We start from the raw sequence: 24,622 nt of genomic DNA, 5'->3' as shown, positions 1-24,622 counted from the left end.
TCATGTGCAATCTGTTTGTTTGGCTAACCTCCTCGTATTCAGACCAGACTGCAACAATAAAACCTTCTATGAGGTCTTACAATTGCACAATTGCTTTCTTTACTTTCCCGGAGTAAGAAGATGCCTTTTTAAAAGTGTTTAATTCTGCTCAGACAACCTGTATTCTTGCCTCATTGAAAGATTTAGTAGTAGTACCTATACCGTTAGTGTTGCACTGATTAAAGAAATGATTTATATCTGCTATTTTTATTGCATTTGACCCAGCAGGAAACCTCTTTATTGTACACCAAGCACACATAGCCATACCCTATAATCTAGTCCTTCTTATCCCGATCTTACTGTTTCTAATTAGCATCTACAATCTGAATTTATCTCTACTGGCTTACTGGACTGTTTTTATGCTTTAAGATCAGCTTTAAAGCGTTCAGTGTTATAAAAAAGTCTAGCGCAATACATTAGACTTTAAAATGGCACAGAACAAACAGTAAGCTCATCTGCACTATATCACAAAGAACAAACTATATTGCACACAGGTCCTGAGATTCTTAAAGTACCCTCAAGAAAGAAAGTGGCACACCTTCATAATTCCTTCTTTGAAAAGCACACTGCACAGGATGAAGCTGTATCATTCGGGAAAACATATTTTTCTTTATTTATTCCACAGTCTGAGTGCAAGATGACTAATTTGTGGATATTGTTTTCCTTTTTCATAAAATGAGAAAAAGGGCCATATTTAAAGGTCCAGAAGCAATTTGTCATGCTGTTCAAATAAAAATGAGATACATTATTGCCCTTCTGGTAAGGATACAAGAAAATACCCAAACCTTAGAACTGTACTTAACTGCCTTATCATGAATGTTGCGTTGGTTCTTCTGTGCTTTGCTGCTCATGTCAGAGCTTGTATGGTTTCCAATGGTAACCAGGCAGGATAAGAAGATGAAAGGCTCATTATGACCCCAATGAGTGAAAATTAGCCCCTCTCTATCAATAGTGCACTAGCCTCTTCTTCTCTGGACAGTCCTACATATCTGTTGTCATGATAATAGGCCTCTTCTCTGTGAGTGTGGAAGCCATTTTCAGCTCTGTAGGTCTTTTTCAGGCTGAGAATGTTCAGTGTGCAAGAGTGTTTATGTGCAGTGTGTTTGTCTATTTCACTTCATTGCATGAGTATGTGTCAGGGTGAGTAACTGCTTCCCTAATGATAAAGCATGAATCACTTTGCAACATAGACTTGCATGTAATTAAAATGCAAAGCTAACTGTGACTGGGGAATCACAGAATGATCCCTCATCCCCTGTTGTTGGTATGCTAAACATCAGGTGGGTGCTGTTTGCATCATGACCTTTGCCTAATATTTTGTGATGTTCTAGTTGTGTAAATTCAGGTTGTGGTGTATGGTGTTCTACACTGCTTTCCAAGACAATAGTAAATGAAAGCATAACATATTGTATGCTGTGGCTGTTAGAACCATTTTTATAATCTCATATTTCCATCTGAGTCAAGGATGTTGCACCCTAATCAGTCTCAGCATGTTTATCATGTAATAATTTTATGGACAGGGGGCAAAAGTATACTCATAATGTTCAATAACCACCCAGTCACACACACTCTAAATCACTCTCATTACTGTAACCAATTATTGTGTGAACAGTGAATAATTTTCTGTCCAAGAATCCCACTTAAGAACAGGGTATTGCTCTGTGCTGAGTGTTTAATTATTTTCATTATCAGAATGCTAGAATCCTGTAAAATAATGCTATGCAAATCCTACAAAATAAGTCCCTGCAAAATAATACCTCAAACTAATAATTTGTGTTTTTTAAATATAAATGTTTTGACACAGTGTGAAAGAAATCAGGCCTGCTCACAACTGAGAGTCATTCATTAGCCATAATGTAGAATGGAGGAAAAATTAAACTTGTAGACTCACTGGAGCCAAAATATATTCCTTTATCATTCAGGCAAAAGTCCTGTTAAAGACCTTGCAGTTCAGTTTTCCTTGCTTTCCTTGCTTTTTCCTTGCGCATACATATCTCTCTTTATATATATATAAAACAGAGAGAGAGAGAGGGAGAGAGAGAGTGTGTAAAATACTGTCTACAGCATATTCTTGATTGTTGGCATCTTGTAGTAAATTTGGCATTAAAAGTAAAACATCAGATTCCATCTAGAAGAAACGTCCATCTTTAAACTGATTCCATTATTGTTCACTGCTTGTTTCTTGCCGTTCTTGTACAAAGGTCACTCAATGTTGATTCTGTCAGTTTGTCTTGACATGTGTTAACTGCTCTTTAAATTGTTCTTTGTCAGTCAAAACTCTGTAGTGAACTGCATCCAACAATAGCACCTGTATCATCTGCTCCATATGTAACCAAACAGCTGTTTCTGACAACTGTGGTGAATTAGCCCCTTTTAACAAGAGCGACTTGTGAAATTGATTCCCAAGCCATTTTCTTCTTGTACATTGTACTTTTTCATTGAACCTGGTTCGCTGGCACTGGATATTTTTCGTAAAAGAAGCACGCATGATAAGATAGGCTGACCCAGCAGTAATTTGTGTATTATTAGTCTGTGGAAAATGCCCAAATGTTCCAAAACAGCAGAAATATTCCAGTCGATGATCTATGAACAATTGAATGGGCATCAGTTATTTTAAGAAATACATGTTTCAAAACACTGCACACAGACACTGCACATTCAGCTTTTTAGAAAATCACAAAACCATTTAAATATCTATTTGAAATTTCAGGAACGTATACTTGCTCTGGACTGTTTGAGCCTTTGAACAAAATAATCCAAAAAGTCATACTTGTATTAACAAGAAAACAACTAAATAGTCTAACTGGAACTGTAATACTATTTAAATTTTACCATTGCTATTTCAATTTAATCAAATAAACCAACATGTTAGAGCTTATAGTTGCTTGTGTTGCTTCATAGTATACAGTGCATTCAGAGAGTGTTCAGACACTTTGTTATGACACTTGAAATTTAGACCAGGTGTCTCCAATTTCTCTTAATCATTTTTAAGCTGTTTCTACATTATGATTGGAGTACACCTGTGGTAAATTCAGTTGGTTGGACATGATTGGGAGAGGCACACACCTGTCTTTATAAGGTCTCACAGCTGACAGTGCATATGAGGGCAAAAACCAGACCATGAGGTTGAAGGAGCTGTCTGCAGAGCTCAGATGCAAGATTGTGTTGAGGCACAGATCAAGGGAAGGCTACAAAAAAAATATTTTGCACTGAAGGTTCTCAAGAGCACAGTGGCCTCCATAATTCTCAAATAGGAGTTTGAAACTATCAGGACTCTTCCTAGAGCAGACGTCCTGGTCAAACTGACCAATCAGGGGAGAGGGACCTTGGTAAGAGAGGTGACCAAGAACCCGATGGTCACTCTGGCTTAGTGCCAGAGATCCTGTGTGGGAGAAACTTCTAGAAGGAAAGATTGCTTGGAGTTTGAACAAAGCACCTAAAGGACTCTTAGACAGTGAGAATCAAGATTTTCTGTTCTGAAGAAACCAAGACTGAACTGTTTGGCCTCAATTGTAAGTGTCATGAGCACTCAGGATCTCAGACTGGGTCAAAGGTTCACCTTGAAACAGGAATATGACTATAAGCACAGAGTCAAGACATTGCGGGGGCAGCTTGCAGACAACCTTGTGAATGTCCTTGAGTGGCCCAGGCAGAGCCCTGACTTAAACCCAATCGAACATCTCTAGAGACTCCAGAAAAAGGCTGTCCACCAACGGTCTTCATCGAACCTGACAGAGCTTGAATGGGTCTGCAGAGAGGAATGGCAGGAACTCCCCAAATCCAGGTTTGCAAATCTTGTTGCATCATGCCTAGGAAGACTTGTGGCTGTGATTGTTGATAAAGGTGCGTCAATTAAGTGCTGAGTAAAGGGTCTGAATACTTATGTCAGTTCAATATTTTTTTAATACATTTGTAAAAAAAAAAAAAATCCAAAAATTCTGTTTTTGCTTCACCATTATGGGGTACTGAGTGGCAACTGATGAGGGAAAAAAATTTAATTTAAAGGATTTTATCATAAGGTTGCAACATTATAAAATTTGAAAAAAGAAAGTGGAGAGGTCTGAATACTTTCTGAATGCACTGTTTATCCTTGAACATTCAATCTCAACACTATTTTATATCCCATTGGGTTTAATACTGTTTTCACTTTTGTTTTAAAGGTGTAGCCACTAAGACCAGTCCAAAGTGCTAGGTCACATGCATAAGGTCGATGAGGCTAACTATTTTCACTCAAATTGGCACAGCTCACAGTACTGTGGGGTTGTGGAGCGTAAATTGAAGGGGTGTGGTGATTAATCATTGTGTCCTCACCCATTTACATAACTGGCTGTGGTGTTGTTGCATTATAGAGGTGGGACTGCAACTGAGTGCATTGTTTTTAGCTAAAGAGCCACTTTTCACCAAAGCAGCAACATCTTCACTAGGTGCCAAAACACCAAATAGTCACACAGGTCAGGAAAAACACCAACATGTACCAATTTGATGCAGCTCTCACTTGGCTCTGTGCTGCCACAGAAATAGAAACCACTGACTCCACCTGCACTGCCAAAATATAGAGCCTTTTACTTTGGTTGACTCGTTCTTTGCAGAGTTGCAGTTTCTGTGCTCGTACTTAAGGGTGTGCCAGTCCTATATCTGTAAATAAGTTGCTAACCTGTTTTGCTATGCAATTTTTGTGAAGGCTGAAGTGTGCTTCATAGACAGCTCTTGACAGATATTTGAAAATCCTGAGCACCCCCCATTGGTTTGGTCAGGTGTATGGTCAAGATGGCAGCTAAGACAGAGGAAAAGTGAAGGATGTACTGTGTTTTTGTATTGTTAAATAGCAACTGATCTATAAAATCAGGTGGATTTTTTTTTTTGACTGATCTGCACAGAGACACACAGTCAGGCATATGCTACATCCAAATTGGCAAGGACACTGTGCGTGCAGTTTATATTGAGCTTTGTTCTTGTAATAAACACATAAACAAGCAGATAAATAGAGCATGAAATTGAAATTCAACAATCAAGAGAAGTCTTCTCAGGAAACACCACATCATTTCCATCACTCAACATTCTACTGTCTAAACTGCAGGAAATGACAAAAGACTTTGAGCACTTTGTAGACTTTTCTTTAAATTGTTGTTTGCCTTATTTTGGTGTTTTTGACCAGCTATGACAGAAAGCTGCTCTGTCTGAGCTCTTCTTTTTAAGCCCTTCGAAACTTACAGCTTGTTTCCCAGGAATAAATTCATATTATAGTCAGTCCAAATGAATAGACTTCAGAAAATCCCACCGCAATTATACTTAATTCATAATTAATGCGGAGCAGACTGGGGACCTAATTTACACTTGCACATTGTCAGCTTCCCTGCATGTGCTTGTCATTCTGCATAAGAGTAAACATGGCTTGCTTTGGAAAGAAGGTGGCATCTCTCCACCTAGGCTCTGGGGAGCTTTGCACTGTGGCACACATTTGTGCCATTAGATGATAAAAACAAAGGAAATGATCTGACTACCCAGTAACTCCAAAGAAGAGCAGGTGTGTGCAGCTGTGTTAACAATAGGGAGTACCCTCTTATTGTGTTGTAGGCAACAGCCTCAGAAATATAACTGATGCCTTAACTTTGAGTTGATGGAAGAGAAAACAAAGACTTTGTTCATCTGCAAGTCAGATCCTCAGAGCTCCTGATTATAACAAGACCTGAATACATCCATACACGTGTATACATGTATGTGAGTGGGTGTTTATGCGCGCATGTCTCCTCATGCATGAGTTGTATCTGACTTTATGTTTATGTGTGTGTGTTTGAGGGAGAGAGAGAATGGGCGTCTTTGACAGTCTTTAGGAGTGTCATACTGAGATAGTGTGGCTCTTGATCTTTGTTGTTTGTGCTGCGGTGCTGTATTGTGCTGAGCTGTGCTTTGCTGTATAGAGTGGTATTTCTGATAGGGTTTGACGTTTTGCAGCCGATGTGCACAGACAGAGTCTGCTTTGGAAAACCACAGAGTATTAGTCCAATCACAGCACTGGCAGTCAGGCTGACATTCTGAATTTGTTATTCTCCTTCATTCAAGCTCAAACAATCACTCATATCCTGTCCATGAGCCACCTCCATTGGATCAGACTGATCTGCTTGCACCCAGTCACAGGCTTGCATTCAGTGTCGTCTATGTACAGCGTGTTTGCTCCAAAAGCTGTCAAGAGTAGGGTTGTCAAGAACAAATTTTTGGATTGGAACCAAATCCAAAGCTTTAAGAAATGAGGACTCTCAAACAACAAATTTCTCAAAGCAATATTTTGATGTTTACTCTGCCTCTATTTACATTGCCAATTATGCTCAAGTCCATATATATGTGCAGTGTTTACAATATGGCATACTGGAACCAGCACTTACAAGTGTGACTAAGCTCCAAAAACATAGTGATACGGTAAACTGCACTCCCTGTGTGAAAATAATTTCATGGCAGGGAATCTAACATCTAAGACAAAACATTTACTGTAGTACGATTTAAAAAAAAAAAAAAAAAAGAAAGTTTTTTTAACATCTCTAGTCGTAGACTTAATGCTAGTTCAAGTTTAAACAAGTATACAGCAAAAACTGAACTTGTGCTTTGCAAGATAGCGAAAATGTTTATATATTTTATAGGAAAAGTACAAACGCTATTAATAAATGTGTCTCTTAAGTCACACAGTGTTCCTACAGAGTGTATCAGGAAAACATTGCTTGACGATTTCTTTTGTTTTTACAGTATCTGCTCATGCAATATAATATCTGCTTGCTGCAAGTAAACTATGATGAAACATTTTATTGTTTAAATTTAGACACTCACAGCACATGGTTGTTGTTAGGAAATGACCAAATGTTGGGACTCAGGATGCAAACTCCAATCTCCAGTGTCAAACGACTTACAAGTTTTCTTTCAAAAAATTTATAAGCAGGGGTTATTTTTTTTCCTTAACCATATGCCTAATTCAGGCAAACACACACTAATAGGCACTCACAACCCCACCTACCCACACAGTACTTGAACTGAAATGGTTTCTCACGTGAGAAGTTTTAAATTTCTATTTGTAACAGTCTGTTTGGTTCTAATCGCAGGGTAGAGGCAGTGTCGTTTTAATTTCATTACCACTGTGGTGGTTATTTTTAGCTCAGAGCGCTTGTGATCCTTCTGGTGCATTGTTAAGAGTTTGACAAGTCCTATTATTCACACAGCCGCTCATCCTCTGAGCTTGTACTTTACAAAGCAACCTTTCGTGCTATTCATCACACATATTTTATTAGCTGCATATAAAGGTAGCCAGTTGTTGTGATTTTACAAGCAAGCCCGTCTGCTGTGATTTTATGGAGGATGATCTCACCCAAAAGAAAATTAAAACAGAGGCTGCATAATTAAAATAGAAAACTGTAAATAATCTTTTTTTTAAATAACTTTGTTCCTATACTTAATATTCCATTAATATTTATATTAATATGATTACCAAATCTATAATTGTTACTGCTAGTTATTGCATTTAATATTGAGTACCAACAAGATTCCCCCTGTATTTCTCAACACCATGGAAGTCTTGCCAAAGCATCTCTGTGGAAATGTCTGCACAGAACTTGTGAGAATTAGAGAATTGAACCTCCACGCTAATGCAGAGTGCTGCGTAAACATTAAAATGTGTCCTGTGTGGTTTCAGTTGATATGGCAACATCAAGCACTAATGTAAACAAAAAAACTCAGGAGGCTTTAAAATTTATTAGGTTCCCAAGTAAACATTTAATTGACTTTTTTGGTGTATGTGTGTGTCTGTGTCTGTGTGACTCCATGTTTGCACTTTTGTTAATTCATTTTGTCTTCGTACATGCACAGCCAAGTTCACACACAAGTGAGTCATGAGATGGCACACACATGCAAAGGGAACACGTTAGCAGAGGAGATCAGTAGGAAGGAAGGAGGGGTGGGGGGCTGGGACAAGAGGTGACTAGGGTGTCATCGATTGCTACAGGGATGGAGAAATGTGTCCCTTGCTGTGAGGCGAGTCAAGATGAGGCAAAGCTGCGTGCCGCAGGCCCTTTTTGTGCCTGATGACTCGCAGCTGATGTCTTATCTTGGCCAGTCAACACGAAGGATTGAGTGTGTGCACAGGGAAAAAAGAGAGGTGGGGAGAGGGAGGGGTGACGAAATGAAAAAAAAAAGAGTTATCTGGCTTGTGATACAACAGATGCTACAGATTTGTAGCAGAGCTTCAAGATTTTGCCTTGGTATCTCTAAACATGAAAGTTCACGTTGAGAAAGACTGTGGCAAAAAACGTGGGAGAGCACTGAAATGCTTTTAATTTGTCAGCATTTGTATATGGATCAAGTGTAAGTTGCTGACATATGTTCATCACTCCAGCTAGTCACAGCTTAGTTTGTAATTCTGTACATATGAAAATAGATTGTCATTAATATTTTACATAGCAGCTGGAAAGTCCAATTTTCTATATTCACTTTTTCTACTCATTAGCTTTTTTGTTGCAGATTCATCATCTTACAAACACTCATTCGCTGAATGAACTGGGTTGTTTCAAAATAAGACTTAAGTTCAAGAACTGTAGCTTTCTCAATGCACTTAGTCTACAACTACTATTTTACAAATGGACAAATTTCAAAATACTCAACTGCTTGAGTAGTTTTACATGTTGGCGTGGCTGTCAGGACAGAAAATGTCAATTGCAGTCCAAGCATAGCTTTCCATCAAACATCTACAAGGGACTTTAACAACTCCTTATAAGTAATAGTCTTTATTGTTGTCAGGGGTTTAGTTTACTTTTCTAAACAACAGCTGAACCAATCCTATCTAGTCGGTATTAGACCTTTACCACTGGTATGTTTCAACTCATGGCATCCACAAGTTTGTCCATGGTTTGAAAGACAGCAGATGGCCAATTTCCCCAGCAGTGCTTATAGAGAGCCTGTAATTGTTATATTCTTATATGTTTATCAAAACATATTTGCATAAAAGTGAAAACTGTTTTCAACTTCTAAAACACATATAAGAGCATGAAAAGGTACTTAATTACAGTAATTGTAATTTATTATTTTCCACCTTCGATAAAAGCAGTTAAGTGAAGTACACTCCCACACCAGACAAAAGTTGTAAGCAGTAACTACCTTCACACTTAAGTGATGTTAAAAAAAAAGTTTCCTCCAGAGCTCCACAATGATTGAACAGTCATTTCCATTCTGACCTTTTCCTGCTAAACAGTCATGGTGGTTATTTTCTACTGCAATGTCAGAGTAACATTGTTGTATTATCTTTAATGTCTCTGAATTGAATGTCAAACCCTCGTTCTAACAGAGCACTGACATCAGACTGTGATTTGTCAATTTCTTCTTATTTAAATAATTTTTAATTAACCTAAAACTTGAATGAATGTGCTTTATAATAAAATTGCTAAAGACATGTCTCTAGTGTAATATCAAATATATGTTAAAAAAGCAAATTTATATCCATTCTAAAACACGTTTTGGGTCAATGTGTTCTTATAGAGAGAATCATAGAATCTTGTAAATATGGTATAGTAGGCAACTGGCCATTCCTGTGATTTAAGAAGAAGCTTTTATTCCAGTAAACTGTCAACCTTTAAAATTGATGTGAGCCACTCACTATCTCCACTAACAGTGCATTCTGGTAGAGGAAGATGAAGGAGTAGGAAGCACAGCAGCCCTCTAAGTTTAAATCTTCTTGAAATAAGAACTGCTTTGTGGATGATGGATGATGACCAGCAGACCCTAACAATTTAGAAATGGTCATAGTTTCGGCACAGTCACGGTTTTATGTTTAAATAAAAGCAGATAGTTCATCTTTTCATCTTTTTGTGGAGTCAGACTTTGGGTTCAATATTCTTTTGATTATGTGTCCTTTTAAATAAGCAAAGAAACTTAAACCTAAACTTAGTATGCATACCGACACGCAAATTAGAAAACATTCACATTACAAAACAGCGTGACGTAGCGCTTCTTCCACTAAGGGAGACAGAATGACCCACATGAGGGCCGGGGACCTGCGGAGGTGTTTTGGCTCACATTATCATCAGATCTCAGCCAGGGAATCAGCCAGGTGGAAATGCAATCTGCACCGTGTGTTTGCATTAGTGAGACAGTATCCACTGACAGGACAGAAACATTATTACCAGGTCTCTTACTGAAGTGTGTCAGAGGACTCCAGCAACAAAAAAAAAAAAAAAAGAAACAAAAAAGAAAAAAGAAAAAGAAAAAAAGTCTTGGCTCTGCAGCAATAACAGCTTTTGTGACTCTACACCTGCTCGTGTATTTGACAGTACACAGACTTGGCACCTCTTCACCTTCCCTGCACTGTCCTTATTTTGCAAAGCACTCATAAAATACAAGATCCAATTACTAAGCCAACAGATGCAGACATCAAGTACTACATGTAAATGCAAGGGCATGATCAGATTGTTCATTGTCCGTATAGCATATCCAGATGCACATTACACTTTTATCGCAGGTGTAAATAAAGTCGTAGTCCATTCAGCCCCTCAGTCAGCTTTTTAGTCATTCAGTGGTAGTACGTGGTGTGTGTAAGCATGAGCACTGGAGCATACAACCTGCCAGAGACACATGGATAATTTTTGTTTTGTCATCATGTAATGGTAGATTGACCAACAAGCAAAACTTGGTGTAGTCCATTAGGTAAAGCCTTTTATCCATGACTTGCAAGGCTCACCAAGCAAGAGTACTGATAATATTATTATTATTAATAATAATAATAATAATAAAATACAAACATACATGCACAGATTGTGAACACTTTATTTTTATTTGACTGTTTTTTGTTGAGCTGTTTACATGTATTCAATTAAGTAAAAGAAAGAAGGAAAAAAATTGTTACAATGATCATGATTGCTTTCATCTGACTCCATATTCAGATAAACGTGTCCTGTCTCTTATCCCTTTCCCAGCTGTCCTTTCTTCCCTTCCTTTGTAACATATATGGTTAATACAAAACAAATAGTTTGAAATCAAACAAATGTTGTATTTTGGGGATTGGATGTCCATGGATTTAAGATATCCCTAGTTTTATATTCAAACAGTTCAACAAAAGGTCATAAGGAATGTATGCACGAATGAATACAGAATACCATGCTTGCTTCACTGAGTTTTACACATTTTCTACTTGTACATGCATTTCCTCTGTTTTTCTTTTGGCATCATTTGCATGTGTTATTGACAGTTCTAAAAAAAAGTTGACTATAGAATGAAGACAACCACTGATCTAATTTAAGGACCTGAGGTAGTTTCCATCTCATTACTACATCTTTTTTTTCCAACTTCAGCACCAGAAAAAAAAGCCTTTGATAGCTTGACAGTGTAAAAGAAAAGGAATCGTTCAGTTGTATAATATAATAATATGTTTTGATCACATCTGTTATGGTCGACATTGTCTGTACTGTCAATGATCACACTATATACAAAACCTACATCCTGACTAGTACTTGGCATTTCTGCCACCAGATACCTTTGAACGGGCTGACTTCAGGACCCTATGGGCCTGTACAGAGCAGAATGTAAAAAAAAACATTACCAAAAAAATTATTGTTAACATCTTAATGAGACTTTGTCATTTATATCCAAAAGGTATTGCTGCAAAAGGAAGCTGATTGGTGAAATAGATTTTTCCACAAAAATTAAAGAGATTATTTTAAGCAAAAAAGCATCTAAATTCCAGTCCATTTCGCTTCTGAACACAGTATGTCATCTACATGCTTGCAGATATATTGTAGATAGAAAGAGCAATAATAAACCAAAATGTTCAAAACAGTGATGAGTTCACAAACCAGAAAATGTGTACGTGGAAAAGGGTGAAGCAGTTTGCTTTTCAACCTCCACATTTGGGTTTTCAGTGTAGCAGCTTCTTAAAGGGTGGAGCATGAAGGCATTATAATGGCTTCCAAAACAATGGTAAAATAAATGAGATTAAGCAACTGGAAACAATGTTGTGCATGAGTGAGTGTGTATGGAGGCAGAATTTTCACAGTCACACAGACAGTTTTTTAACTGCAGTAAGTCTGACAAAAAACAACCACAGAGTCTAAATTTTCTTTCTTCAAAAGACCAGTCCTAAATTGATTAACTTTAATTTCCCTGCCTTAACCCTTTCTTGTATTTGCTCCTTGTGCATGTGAGTGACTTTGACATAAATCATGAAGAAGTCATTTAATAAGTAATGCATAAAAAGACCAGACATAGAACAAGAAAATAAAGAGGAAAAAAAAATTGAATAAGTGCAACTAGAATCAATGTCTAAAATGTAACAATGATTCCTGGGGATCTACAGTGCATGGAAAATATTGGAACCTGGAGAATGTAACAGTTGGCCTGTTTAAAAACAGCCATTCCAGTGAATAATAATAAAATGTCAGAATATACTAGAAAGTAGAAACTGGTAGTATCAGTAATTTGGAATGTAGGTAGCAATGCTGACAAAGAAATTACATCTGTGGCTCCTTTTGGCAGGAGCACCAGCACAACAGCTCTCTGGCTTGCATACTGTGGTATTTCCATTTGATTGACAGGTGTGTCATAGCCAGAGACGCACTGGGCAGACCCCCAACTGCCATTGCCGTTCCTGTCAGTGTGGCTGGTTTGAAGCTGTCTACATGGATTGTCTGGCCAACATGGGGAACATGGTGAATTAGAGAAGTTGACATGGTAAATCAGTGGAGTTGGCTGTGCAGTGCACTGCTGCGAGCCATGCTTTGTATCACCACTAAGGCTGGGTTTCAGGCTATGAGTCATGCTTATCAACCAGCAGATGCCAGTGTAGGTATTTGCATGTGTACATATTTGTGTTTTTAGCATTTTAAGTGTTTCCCATTCAGTGTTCTCAAAGATCAAAAGCAAGTATTGGGCAAATGATCACAAATCAACAGCCAAAACAAAGCAAGGTTCAATTGCCAGAAATGCAGAATTATGAGCAGCAAAATGTAAAGCATCAAAAGTAAAAATACTCATTAGTCAGTAGAATGACCCCTGTTAGTGTGATATTATATTACTAATTATTAAATTGTAATTAAACACAATACTTGAGTAAATATACTTTACTATATTAAGTTACATTTAAACATCTGGCTTCTTGGCTGTGAAAGGGTTGTGGCTACAATTACAATGAAAATTGAGGTCTCATTTAGCTGTTATACTGTAGATCTGTTTTCCTGAGGCAATGACTGAAATAGACCAAATTATAATCCGTACATCATGATTACAGGGAATTTGTCAAAATTACACCTCAGTAAAATTTGCCAGAACTATTGAATTTGCAAAAGATGTTGTTACTGCAAAAGAACAAATGGTTAAAATGACACAATGGGCTAGTTTTTTTTTTTTTTTGACACTCCCATCAACTGTTGCAGAGGATAAAGTGTAAAAGAAGACAGGCATGAGTGAGCCTAATTTTAAATTGCTTCAGTCACCTGTAGTTCAGTCCCCTCGAGATACTTTATGGGTACCATGGATTCTGTGTGTAGAGACTAATAGCATTATGGCATCGAAGAAATAGATATTTAATGTAGTGTGTGTGTGTGTGTGTGTGCATGAACAGAGAAAGTGAAAGACAGAAACGCACATTCTTAGAAAGAGATAGCGAGGTGGAGTGACAGAGCAGACAAAGAGTTATCAAGGGAGAGAGAAAAACTGCAGCATTTTGATTAAGCCCATCACACCGTGCTCACACCAAGCAGACTATAGACATCCATGTTTGGCCGTCTCTCAGTGGTCAGAGTCTCTCACTGCCTCCCTGACCTCCCTATAGCCAGGAGCTCTAATCACTGTAAAACCGATTCATTAAAATCTGCTGTTAGTGAGAGGACACACACGCGGGTGAGCAAATGGACCACAGCCAATTATGTGATTCCCTGCCAGTTAGAAAGAGATTTAGGCATTAAGTATCTCTGAGGAAGGAGACAGTGATCACTACAGCAAATCTGCACATTATTATAGAGTTTGAAAGTATGTGTATGAGTGTGTGTGGCCTCTGCACAAGTATGGGCAATATGTAGAACATGATGAAAGTCGACTGTCTATGGCTTGCACACACTCAGGTGAAGTGATAAAACCTGAAAACAAAAACTGTCTGTGAAATCGCTGGAATGCATGCCAGGAAAAAAAAAAGTAAGTATAACGAATCAAATTTCCAACAGCATAAAAGGCTCCATGCTTGCAGCAAATGTGAACACAAAGTTCACAGAGAGCTAATACAGAAGTGTAGATATTTTTAAATGGTAAGCACGAAAGATACAGTTGAAATACAAAGTGATCACACCTGACAGGTTATCTTAAAATTTTAAATGTGGTTTTAGGCTGCAAGTGGTTTCTTTTTGTATTGCTGCGTAAGTTATATCTCAGTGGAAAAAGCTTTCTATTTGCTGCGTTTGATTCTTTAAGATGATACGGCAACCAAAGGACTAAATTAGAGGCCCTGACTTCCAGGTTGGGTCTGGCTGAAATTGTTGGAGGTTTCAGGTCTTAAAGGTGCTATATGTAAGTTTTATCTCTTGGTACGTAGCCAAAGTGAGCATTAACAGCTGTTCACTCATGAATTTAGTAAACAAGTTGCGAGCTCTGCATCAGACTTCATTCGTTTAAGCTCTGCTTCTTCATCTTCTCATGTTGGACTAAGGGCAGACTGGACTCACTGTCGCACTGTGGTATTATGAGAATGAAGTTTGATGCTGACCTCGCAAAGCTTCCTCTAGACGGGTAAGTAAAGCTTTCAGTGCTAACTTTGGCTATGTAGTGATAGCAAAAGCTTACATATAACACCTTTAAGGAGAACCTAAGAACAGAACAGATCATGAGAGACACATGCTATATGTGTATGATGCACCCCACTGATTTTACAGATATTGATGACTTCACTTGTCAAGAGAAATACTATTCGGTCGGTGAAAATAAGTGTACAATGTCTTCTGTGGTTCTGAAGCAAACTGAAGTCTGACAAAATAACCCTGATGATCTCATGACGATGTTCTCAGGGATACTGTCGACAGGGCTTGAGAAATCTTAATAGAATACCTGTGTTACAAATTTATTGAGTTTGGAGGCATGGCCCAATTGCATTACTGGTACTGTAGTATCCTGTGTTTTTGAGGAATTAGCCTTACCAGGGGCATAAAGTCAGGATATCTTGGCCTGATTCTTTTAAATCTGTCTCATGCATCCCCCTAACTAATTTAGGTGCAGTACTTAATTGTTAGATTATTTTCCTTTTAAAATGCAATGACTTCAATATTTTGGCCAAGAGGCAGACATGCCCTGAATTGGCCAGCTCCAGTGAATTTCTCTATAGGGTCCTTTGTGAAACTTTGGGTTCTCTTTGTGCATACTGCTGCCTTGCACAATAACAAACTGCTACAAGAGATTAACTTTTTTTCTGTCTTAGAGTGAAAGTCACAGTGGATGCTTTAAATGTAATTTTATTATTATCATTATTTTGATGGGTGGTTATATCTCAGGTTAGGGCAAGTCAAGTCATTTTTAGGTTGGGTACAAATTTTAAGACTTTATGAGTCCTAATAAATGCCATGTCTTGTCTCTGCACTGTATCAGTCCTTTTCCTCTGCAATATTACATAAAAAAACAAATTTGAAAATATCTAAATCACATCTGCTGATCCATGTGGCACTTCACATTACTTACATGTCACAAAAAATGATGAGATAGTAGTACAATTAGCATCTTTCTCTGCTGCATTTCACATCTGTGTGCCAGGGTTGGATTTCATGGATAATATGCCGAATGGCCCAAACAAAACTACTTTATGGCACAGAACAGAAGAGAAGCCTGAGACCCACAGCTTTTAGAATTTATTGTAATAGCAGATGGTGAAACAAGTGAAAGGTTGATGGCAAAATCACATCCAATATTCCATCTAACAGCCCCTTTAAAGTCCAACTGAACTTAATTTCTTCCCAAAGGCCTCGAAAACTTGGATCTGAGATTTCTTTCACTTTTATATTCTCTTGTTACCTTTAGGGCATAAGAAATTTGTCTAAAGTGTGAAGCAGAATCAATACTGCAATATCAAGTGAACCTCTGTTAAACATCCAACTGTATTTTCCCTGACCAGCAATTCTGGGTGTTCACTGTGAGCTTTTGAAAGATGTTGTGGATACCATTTAATTTTGTTGTGTTGTCCAAAATTATTAGTACGTTAGAAAATCATAATGCTCTATGTATGTTTCTTAAGTTTTACCACTGAACCCACCTCCCAAAACCTGCTTCAGAAATATCAAATAGGTTCTGCAATTCTAACTTAAGCAGAGCATATTTACATCCTTCTTGACACTGAGAATTGAACCTGTTCCCCAAACAGTGATAATGCTGTGCTCAGCGCAGTCATCTTACAGCACTGCTGTCCTACTAAATCTTTTGTCTCACTTCCATTTCTCCCTGTATCACCCTAGATCCTCAAAATCCAGCAGGTTTACACTGGCTGTAAAGCTCAGTGACACTGAGAGGAACCATTGAGTTAGATGACTTTAGTTTGTCTCTAGCTGCATCAGCCTGGAGATAATCTTTCTGGACCATTAGCTTTGCTGACACACTTGACTTCATCTAATTCCCTGACATTAGAGATTGACCAGACCAGATAACATCTGATGTCTTTGTGTTATTAATTGTGGATTACCTTATGTAGCCCTACTGTTGACTCATTTAAATCCACTCTAATGTTATGTCTTATCGCTTTGTGATTTATCACTGGCTGGTTTTGGCCCTTGGCTTTAGGTTGATTCTTTCAGGCTCATTGTTGATTTACATATTCATGAGGAGAAGGTTCACTGCAACCCACAGATGAAGCTGGCAGATGCTCCTTTGATACAAGAAAGTGTTTTAATTACACTAAATTAGGTATTTTTGACATTCAAACCTTGTAGGATAGTTAACAAGATACTCATCTGTGATATATAAAAATTACATGCATTTAATTTCAACCTTCAGTATCGTTGAGTCGCTTCAAAGGCTGGAAAATTACTTTGCATCATATGTTAGTGGTGACAGAATTAAGTACATATATATATATATAGGACTGTCATGGCATTGTGCCGTAGGATCGTATATGTGCAAAAATATGATTGAAAATCCATCCATTCATTTGCTATACCGCTTATCCTTGAGGGTTGTGTGGACAGGGAGGGTTGTGTGGACAGGGAGGGTTGGGGAGATGGAGTCAATCCCAGATGACACTGGGCAATTTAGAGTTGCTGATTAACCTAACCTGCATGTCTTTTGACTGGGGGCGGAAACAGCATACAAGGAGAAAATCCACACAGACATGAAGAGAACATGCAAACTCCATACAGAAAGACCCCAGCTGGCTGACAGGCAGGTTCGAACCTGCCTGATATTAAAATGATGTAGGTTGAATTTAATTGAATCTCAGCTCTTTAAATAAAGTGACGTGGCTATGAAAGAATGCCTGGGCAGCTGGGTGAAATCAAGTCACTTCAGTGTGACTAACAGGTAGTGTTTCCATGTAAATACATGTGTCCACTGTCTAGCTGGCTGTTACCTGTTTCCCACAAAATATGTTATTACTGCACAAAAAAAAAAAAAAAAAACAACTTACATCATATTCAGAGACAAAACATTTTAAAACACAGCATAAATCAAATGTGAGGTCTAATTTAGCCACAGAGATAGAAAAGAGTATCAGCTGCATTTTTGTAAAAATCAAACAACAACCATCAGCTACAGTTTGTATTCTGAGACTGGTCCGTGACATTCGTTGCCCTGTGTATCTGCATACATCCATCCTTAAAACTGATTGTGAGGTTCTTTCACAATGTGCATTCTCAATCAAAGGCGCACCATAGATTAAAGACACATAATATTCATAGATATTTACCTACCAAGTTTAGATGCAGTGGATGGAGCTAAAGAAAAGAAAAGGGATAGTTTTCTTCTCAAATGATTCACTGAAACTACAATACCTTATGTTCAGATACAGGTGCAGTCTTTAGAGAGACAGTTACATCAGCAACGATAATGAACCCCTGAGTGTCTCATTTGAATGCACAACAGCAAGCACACAGGCCATCCCAAACTATCAGAATGTTTTGTTGTTCTCTGTGTGTTTGTTAAAAAAAAAAAAATCTGTTTCCAAAACAGAATGGGAAGACCAGTGACAGAAAAGTAAATCAGATCAGTCTGCAATACAAAATTGCAGCTTAGAAAAATGATACATCACCTCCATCTTCCTTTAACTTTACCTTGACACAAAACAACACAGAAAATATATTACATTTATCAACCCAAAATGACAGAAATGTTCTCAGTCTGGCTTACTTTTGCTAAACTTTCTTGTGGCATCCAATCTCACTTCTCTCCAGTAAATGTAAAATATTAAGACAGTTGGCTTACTGGTAGATTAGGAGAAAAATACAGACAATATGTTTTATAAAGACCAACAACTATACAAATAAAGCTGTAAACTACCCATTAATTTTACCAAAGCGCTGAGGACAGAGTGAGAGGTTTAACCCACACGAATGGGGAGCAGGGTGAGGAAAGCTCTGTTTCATTCCAAGGTATTAAGAGAGAATAAATACAATCCTCTCCACAGACGAACATCATCTTTATATGACCCAAGACAAGAAAAAGAAATGCATGGATGGGATTTTTTGTTGACACTGGTGAACTGATTGAAAAGGGTTTTGACAGCTTGATGACAGACATTATATTCAGTGTGAAACATCTCTTGTCCTACATTATAACTGTGAGCTTTCTGAGGCCACTGGCAACTTTTGACACCTTCTGTTCCTTGAGGATGCTTAATTTATTCATTTAAGCTTGTGTGCTCTTGTACAAATGAAGAAAATATTTATTTTATTTGTATAAAACAAATAGTGAGATCCGTGAGTATGAACTGAATCAACTTCACTCTGTTCCCCATCATAGCCACTCCGACTTGAGCGAAAGAGTAACCTCATATATGATCATCATGACTTCTAGGTTGCTCTGCTGTTACATCCTCTGAAAAACTGGCTACACCAAAAAAAAAAAACAAAGCCTGTGTCTCCTACACCCAAAGTACCGCAATTCTTAAAAAGTGCTGACAAATATGGGTATTTTCTCACACTGTCAGCTGTAAATCTCTCAAACAGTTAAACATAAACGTTCTCAAACAGCATTCAACATGCTGACAGACATACTTCTACAAATCTCTTCAACAAATTGATAAAATTTTAATTGACACTCAGTGTCTGATTGTTGGGCTTTTCATGTCATGTGGGCGCCCGCCTTACATTTGGCACCCAACTGTGACTACTAGTGTCTGATAAGAAAAACCACAGAACAAAACAACTGCTTCCAGTAGCAAATTTCACAGTGATACTATTACCATTTCACGATCTGATTCACTTGTCTTTTTGAGATGGAGACAGAGAAGAACATTAACATAAGCTACAGGTTTTGGCAGAAAGTCAAGTGCAGGTACTCATGACTTAGAGGTCTGATTTCACTTTTTTTGAATATGTAAGTGAATTTAAAAAAATCTCAGGGCATTCACCAAAAGAGATTTTCACTTTGAGCTGTTTAAAATACCCGTGTATGCACCATTTTTACAGCATACCATATAGAAAAGATGTCACAACAATGGAGTTCAGGGACCACAATATTGGCCATCTCTGTTTACTAAAGCTGGAGAACTGTAAAGGACATATAGAACATTTTACACATCCAGCACTACACACATTACAGTATATTACAGGGGCAATCCCAAGCACAGCTGGTTACTGATAAGTACACAGACTTCTGCTGCTTTTTTCAGGCTTCAGCTGCTAACTCGACAGAACAACCTGCAAAATATTGTGGAACATTTTGGCTTCTTGGTCGACTACAGTCCATGGTTCCATGATTGCTTTTATAATGTTTTCTTTAGCCAGTCATTATAAAATGGGTAATGGGTGAGTAGTACAGGCCACATTATGTACATTACATTTTCAAGAAGAGGCATGCAATTAACAATGCCTTCTTTTTATCAGTTCTGTTTAGCACAAAGTTAAGGGTTTAAAAGCCCGTTAGCTGCCCATAAAGGTGCTCTTTACTTCCAACTGAATTAAAGTGGTTTGAACAGTGCCATCCTTGGAGCCCTGCACTCTTGCTAGTGTTGCTAAAAATGTCCAAAAGTTGGCACATTCAGTTTACATGTACACTGCGTCTTACCTGAAGGCTGTACAGGATTCAATCTTGTGAGTCTGCATTTTTCAAGAATGTAAGAATCCCCATCAGGAAAGAAGTAACGTAATGCACTCAGTGCAGAAGGTTAGAGAATAATGTCTGTCATTCCATATAGCTCATACTGTTTGGCAGGCAACAGCCTTTTCCTTTGTAGCCCATATACACACAAATTGGATTTAGCCTACTTTAAATTCTTACAACTATTCTACCCTTCAATGTCCAGTGTTATATTTAATAGGGTGGGGTAGAGTGGGCCTGAAGGTGGGCATATGCCTTGTAAATTGGACTTATATGGGTGAAAGCATTGCTCAGCCTCAAGGGGGAATGCTCAGTTGACTTAAACGCAGCACTTTCACTGCAACAGCTTCCTCAGTTCTCTGAGTTCTTTTGAAGCAGAGCAGCAGTTCCAGAATGAACAAAGAACTTTTGACTAGATGGAGAAACAAAGACAGAGGCAGATAGATAGAGACATACATGAGACAGACAGAAAATGTCTGTGTTCTGTGAGAATGGTCGTGGAGCTGTATAGCAGTCACTTTCTTCTCTGACAGTGAAACAGAAGGTTATGTTTCTATCAGTTTTTCACTTGGTGGATTTCATAATATCACGCCTTCCCTTCTTGTTTATATTGAATTAACTTTTTGGGGGGAGTTAATTCTGAAGGAAATGTAACATTTTGGTTTGAAAGAATTTGACACATTTTCTATTAAAAAAAAAAATAGGTCTGAGCCGTTTTTTTTAAAACTTACAATTACTGTTTGTGCACAAAGCCCAAAGAGGAGAAGCTGTTTATGTTGTTAACAGTACCATACAAATCTGTCAGTTATGGGGAAATTTCAGCCCATTACTCTTAAGAATTACATTCCTCTTAGGCATTACCAAAGCACATTTTGTTCGGTCTGATTCCTAAGTCATGATGTGTCTGATATAGGAACCAGAACTGCTTTTAAAGTGTTTTTTTTTTTTTTGTTTTCTTTTATATGCATTCCCTGCCATCTTGAAATAAATACTTTCTATGGCCATGGCATAAATATGGTTACTAAAGAGACCCAGTTCATGAAGATTACTTTTAATGTAAAGGTAATGATGGATTCAGTGTTGACTTTTCACACTCAGAACTTGCCTTAGCAAATAGTAGAAAACAAATGCTAAGTCAAAAGAGTAATGATGGATAATTTAAAAAAAAAAAAAAAAAACATCTGTCTTTTAGAAAGCCATAAAACTGAAAGAAACCTAGAGGTTTATCTATCCAGAAACACAGACAGACCCCTGGTGAGATAAAATCCTACACTTGAGAAATGAAAGGTGCTCTTACAGAATAGATGAAAGGCTGAGGAGAAAAATAAGAAAGAAAGAAAGAAAAAAAGACTTTTCTCAGTGAACTTGAATGTCATATATTAGTTTTGGTAGTTAATAGGTAGGAAACAGCCTTTTAAACAGATGAAATGTTTGTTCAGTCAGGTTACGATTATTACTATTGCAACCAGTTTCATCAGAAAAGCTGACCTCTCTATCACCTCGATCTCATTTCAGCATCTTAGAAACAGAAGTAATTCCAACTGTGCAGTAATGGCAGAGAATTGTTTTGTTAATGCATTCACTGTGTTCTCTGTACGACCTGCAGCATTTTGCCTTCTCATCCCTGCACTCCAAATTCATAAAATCTGCTTATTAGAATTCTGCCACAAGTCCAGCTGAATTCCTTGAAGCCATTAGCGGTTGTTGAAAATGGTTTGGGCTGGCCTCGGCATCGACTGTAATGACAAGGACAGCGTGCCAGGGAGAATCAATGCTTCTCTGTGGCTCAAGAATGAAATTGTAGCAGCAAGACTGCCCCCACTGAGTGTCGGACTGCCGTCTTTTTCAACCACTTAATTGATCAAGGTTTTATTTATCTTGTCACAAGACCTTAACCTAATTTGTTTTCAATTCACTCACAAAGCACCTTCATTGAATAACCATGATAACAATCCACAGTATTACATTTATTTTTTTCTGCTCTCTAAACACACTTTAGATATTGTGTCTGAGTTAATTTACATGTAGCAGGGGCACTTTTAAGCTTGTGTAATTAATTATCATAGCAAACATAATCTCTATATTAATTATTGTCAGCACACACGCATACACACAGAGGGCTTTTCATTAGAAAATATTCTCTTTGTATGTGTTTTAATACAGCAAGGGGAGTGGAGGGGCAGAGGGCTGAGATGAATCCCTCTTCCTTTGTTCTTTCTGAACAAAGCAGAGGTACATCATGCATATCCTCTTTACTCTGCAACTATGCAAAGATGTCCTTGTAATTGTGTGATATCTTTTTTACTGCAATACCGGCTGCACGCATTTACATTTCTGTCATAAAATACCCTCCTCACTGTCATCAACTTAAATGGAATGTCAATACTTAGTGTGGGGAATGGGAAGCGTGGAAATGGGTTTAACACTGCGACCCATAAACATAAAGTTTAATGCCGCCACCAAAGGAGGGGCCAATCACAGCATAGCTTTGCAAATCAAAGAATAATAATCACAGATTTTCTCACCCAGCCATCTCAACAGCTTAATATAAATAAGTTAGTAGCACCCTCTTGTGTGCTCTCATTTTCTAATCATTACCAATTTCCTTCCCCTCCATTCCATTTTCCTTGCATTGTGCATTGTGCATTTTGCCTTTCCTTTCATCCAAACAGCACAATCCTCTACCCCCACCACAACTGTACATTCCTTTCCTTTTTTCATTTTATTGTTCAGTGACAAACTCCAGACAAAACAAAAGCAGCCAAAATGTAAAACAAAACAATACACAACTAAACTAAACCCAAAACAAACAAAAACAAATTATTTGGTATGAAGTAGAGACTGGATTACAGAATAAGAGACAACACTGCTCAGCTGATCTCCATCTGATGTCCAGAGGGAGATCCCCCCACACAGGGCCACTTTATGGGCTCATTTGCATTACCACAGCTCTGACTGTAAGTCAGCAGGCTGCTAAGACAGAGGCAGCTGTGCCAGTACGGGGCGATTATGGCCATAATATATCAGTTCATACTGGGCAATTTCCAGGGACAAGTCAGATGATGCTGTGATTGATTTTACTGTGCTGTAAGTATTAACTATTAACACTACTATTAGTACAATATGTTTATTGTTGTATATCATCTATTCAGATGACTATACATGTTTGCTCTCCTGTTGCCTGCTTTGTAATGGCCATCCTCCAATCACTTTCATGAAAAGAGCTTTTTATAATTAAACATACTGTGCTGATAGATTGATGCAATTAGTTGATGAATAAATAAAGTAGGCTAAGTAAATAAATAATGATCGAATGAGTCATCCATATAACGTGCAAAGTATCGTTTTTCCCTCATGAGTCTTACCACTAGTCACAAGGTAAACATCATGTTCTTTTCTTAGCAGTACACGCACACAACACTTGTTGAAAAACGAATGTTGTCTTGTGATGTCAAGGAAGAGTGCACACAGCGGTATCTCTAAGGTAATTAAACAGAACTAAAGGTCTGCTGTGACTGGGAAGGCCTGGCAGGGCTAGACCAATGGTAAAGCTAATTAAAGTGTGTTTTATCCCCCTAATGAAGCTCATCTTCACAGCCCACATTATACAGACAAGTTCAACATAGTTGCTTTACAGGTCTGCAGAGACTTTCACCAGTATGTTGTTATTCTTACCTTTTCATGTTGGTAATAAAGTTCATTTTATTCAGGGTCATCAGTATGATCAAATACACTACTAGTTATTTATGATAAAGGTGAGCTATTTAAATGAAAAGCTAGTATAGTATTGTAAGACCTGTCACTATACATTAAATACGTTTATATGGCAAATGCTTTTGTACAAAGTAACTTACAGTATGTACTTTCAGCCTCCAAAGGAACAAGGACAAAATCTCATCAAAAATTGTAAGCGCATCCCTGCACCCACCACAAAACAAACAAACAAACAAAACAAAAACAACTAACAACATGTCCAGTGGTACAGTGCAAGTGCTGTGTGCATCTCCTGTGCTCCACCTCTCTCCCACAGTTCAACAACTTGCAGTTTAGGTAAACTGCAAACTCTAAATTGCCCATGGGTATGAATAACATTGTTGATGTGTCCTAGCACTGTAACAGAACGGCAACCTTCCCAGCGTGTACTCTGTCTCTTGCCCAGCGTATGCTGGAATAGTCTCCAAACCCCCACTAACCCTGCAAAGGTTAAGCAGATTTAGAAATTTGGGTGTGAAGGTTTTCTGGTAGATTTGAACATTTATTGCTTAGCCAATCACACTGATAATTAGAAAAGATCTTATAATAAAGTGTGGAATTTCTTTTTGTGGGTGTTGGCCTTGTCATCTAGTAA

The 24,622-nt window shown here is 37.9% G+C and overlaps 1 protein-coding gene across 2 annotated transcripts in view; it reads left to right on the top strand.

Moving 5' to 3' along the window:
- Nucleotides 1-24,622, top strand: part of LOC121181814 (protocadherin-9) — a 179,581-nt gene that overhangs the window by 20,205 nt on the left and 134,754 nt on the right. Inside the window, exon 2 of one of the 2 annotated variants that reach the window (XM_041037984.1) lies at nt 21,966-21,974. The exons of the other annotated variant lie outside the window; for it this stretch is intronic. Coding sequence (XP_040893918.1) covers nt 21,966-21,974 — 9 coding nt within the window. The remainder of the gene's footprint in view (nt 1-21,965; nt 21,975-24,622) is intronic. 2 annotated transcript variants of the gene reach the window in all.

Source organism: Toxotes jaculatrix, chromosome 1 (genome assembly GCF_017976425.1).
Source record: "Toxotes jaculatrix isolate fToxJac2 chromosome 1, fToxJac2.pri, whole genome shotgun sequence".
NCBI classification, from domain to species: domain Eukaryota; kingdom Metazoa; phylum Chordata; class Actinopteri; family Toxotidae; genus Toxotes; species Toxotes jaculatrix.
This window is presented reverse-complemented; position numbering and strand designations above follow the sequence as displayed.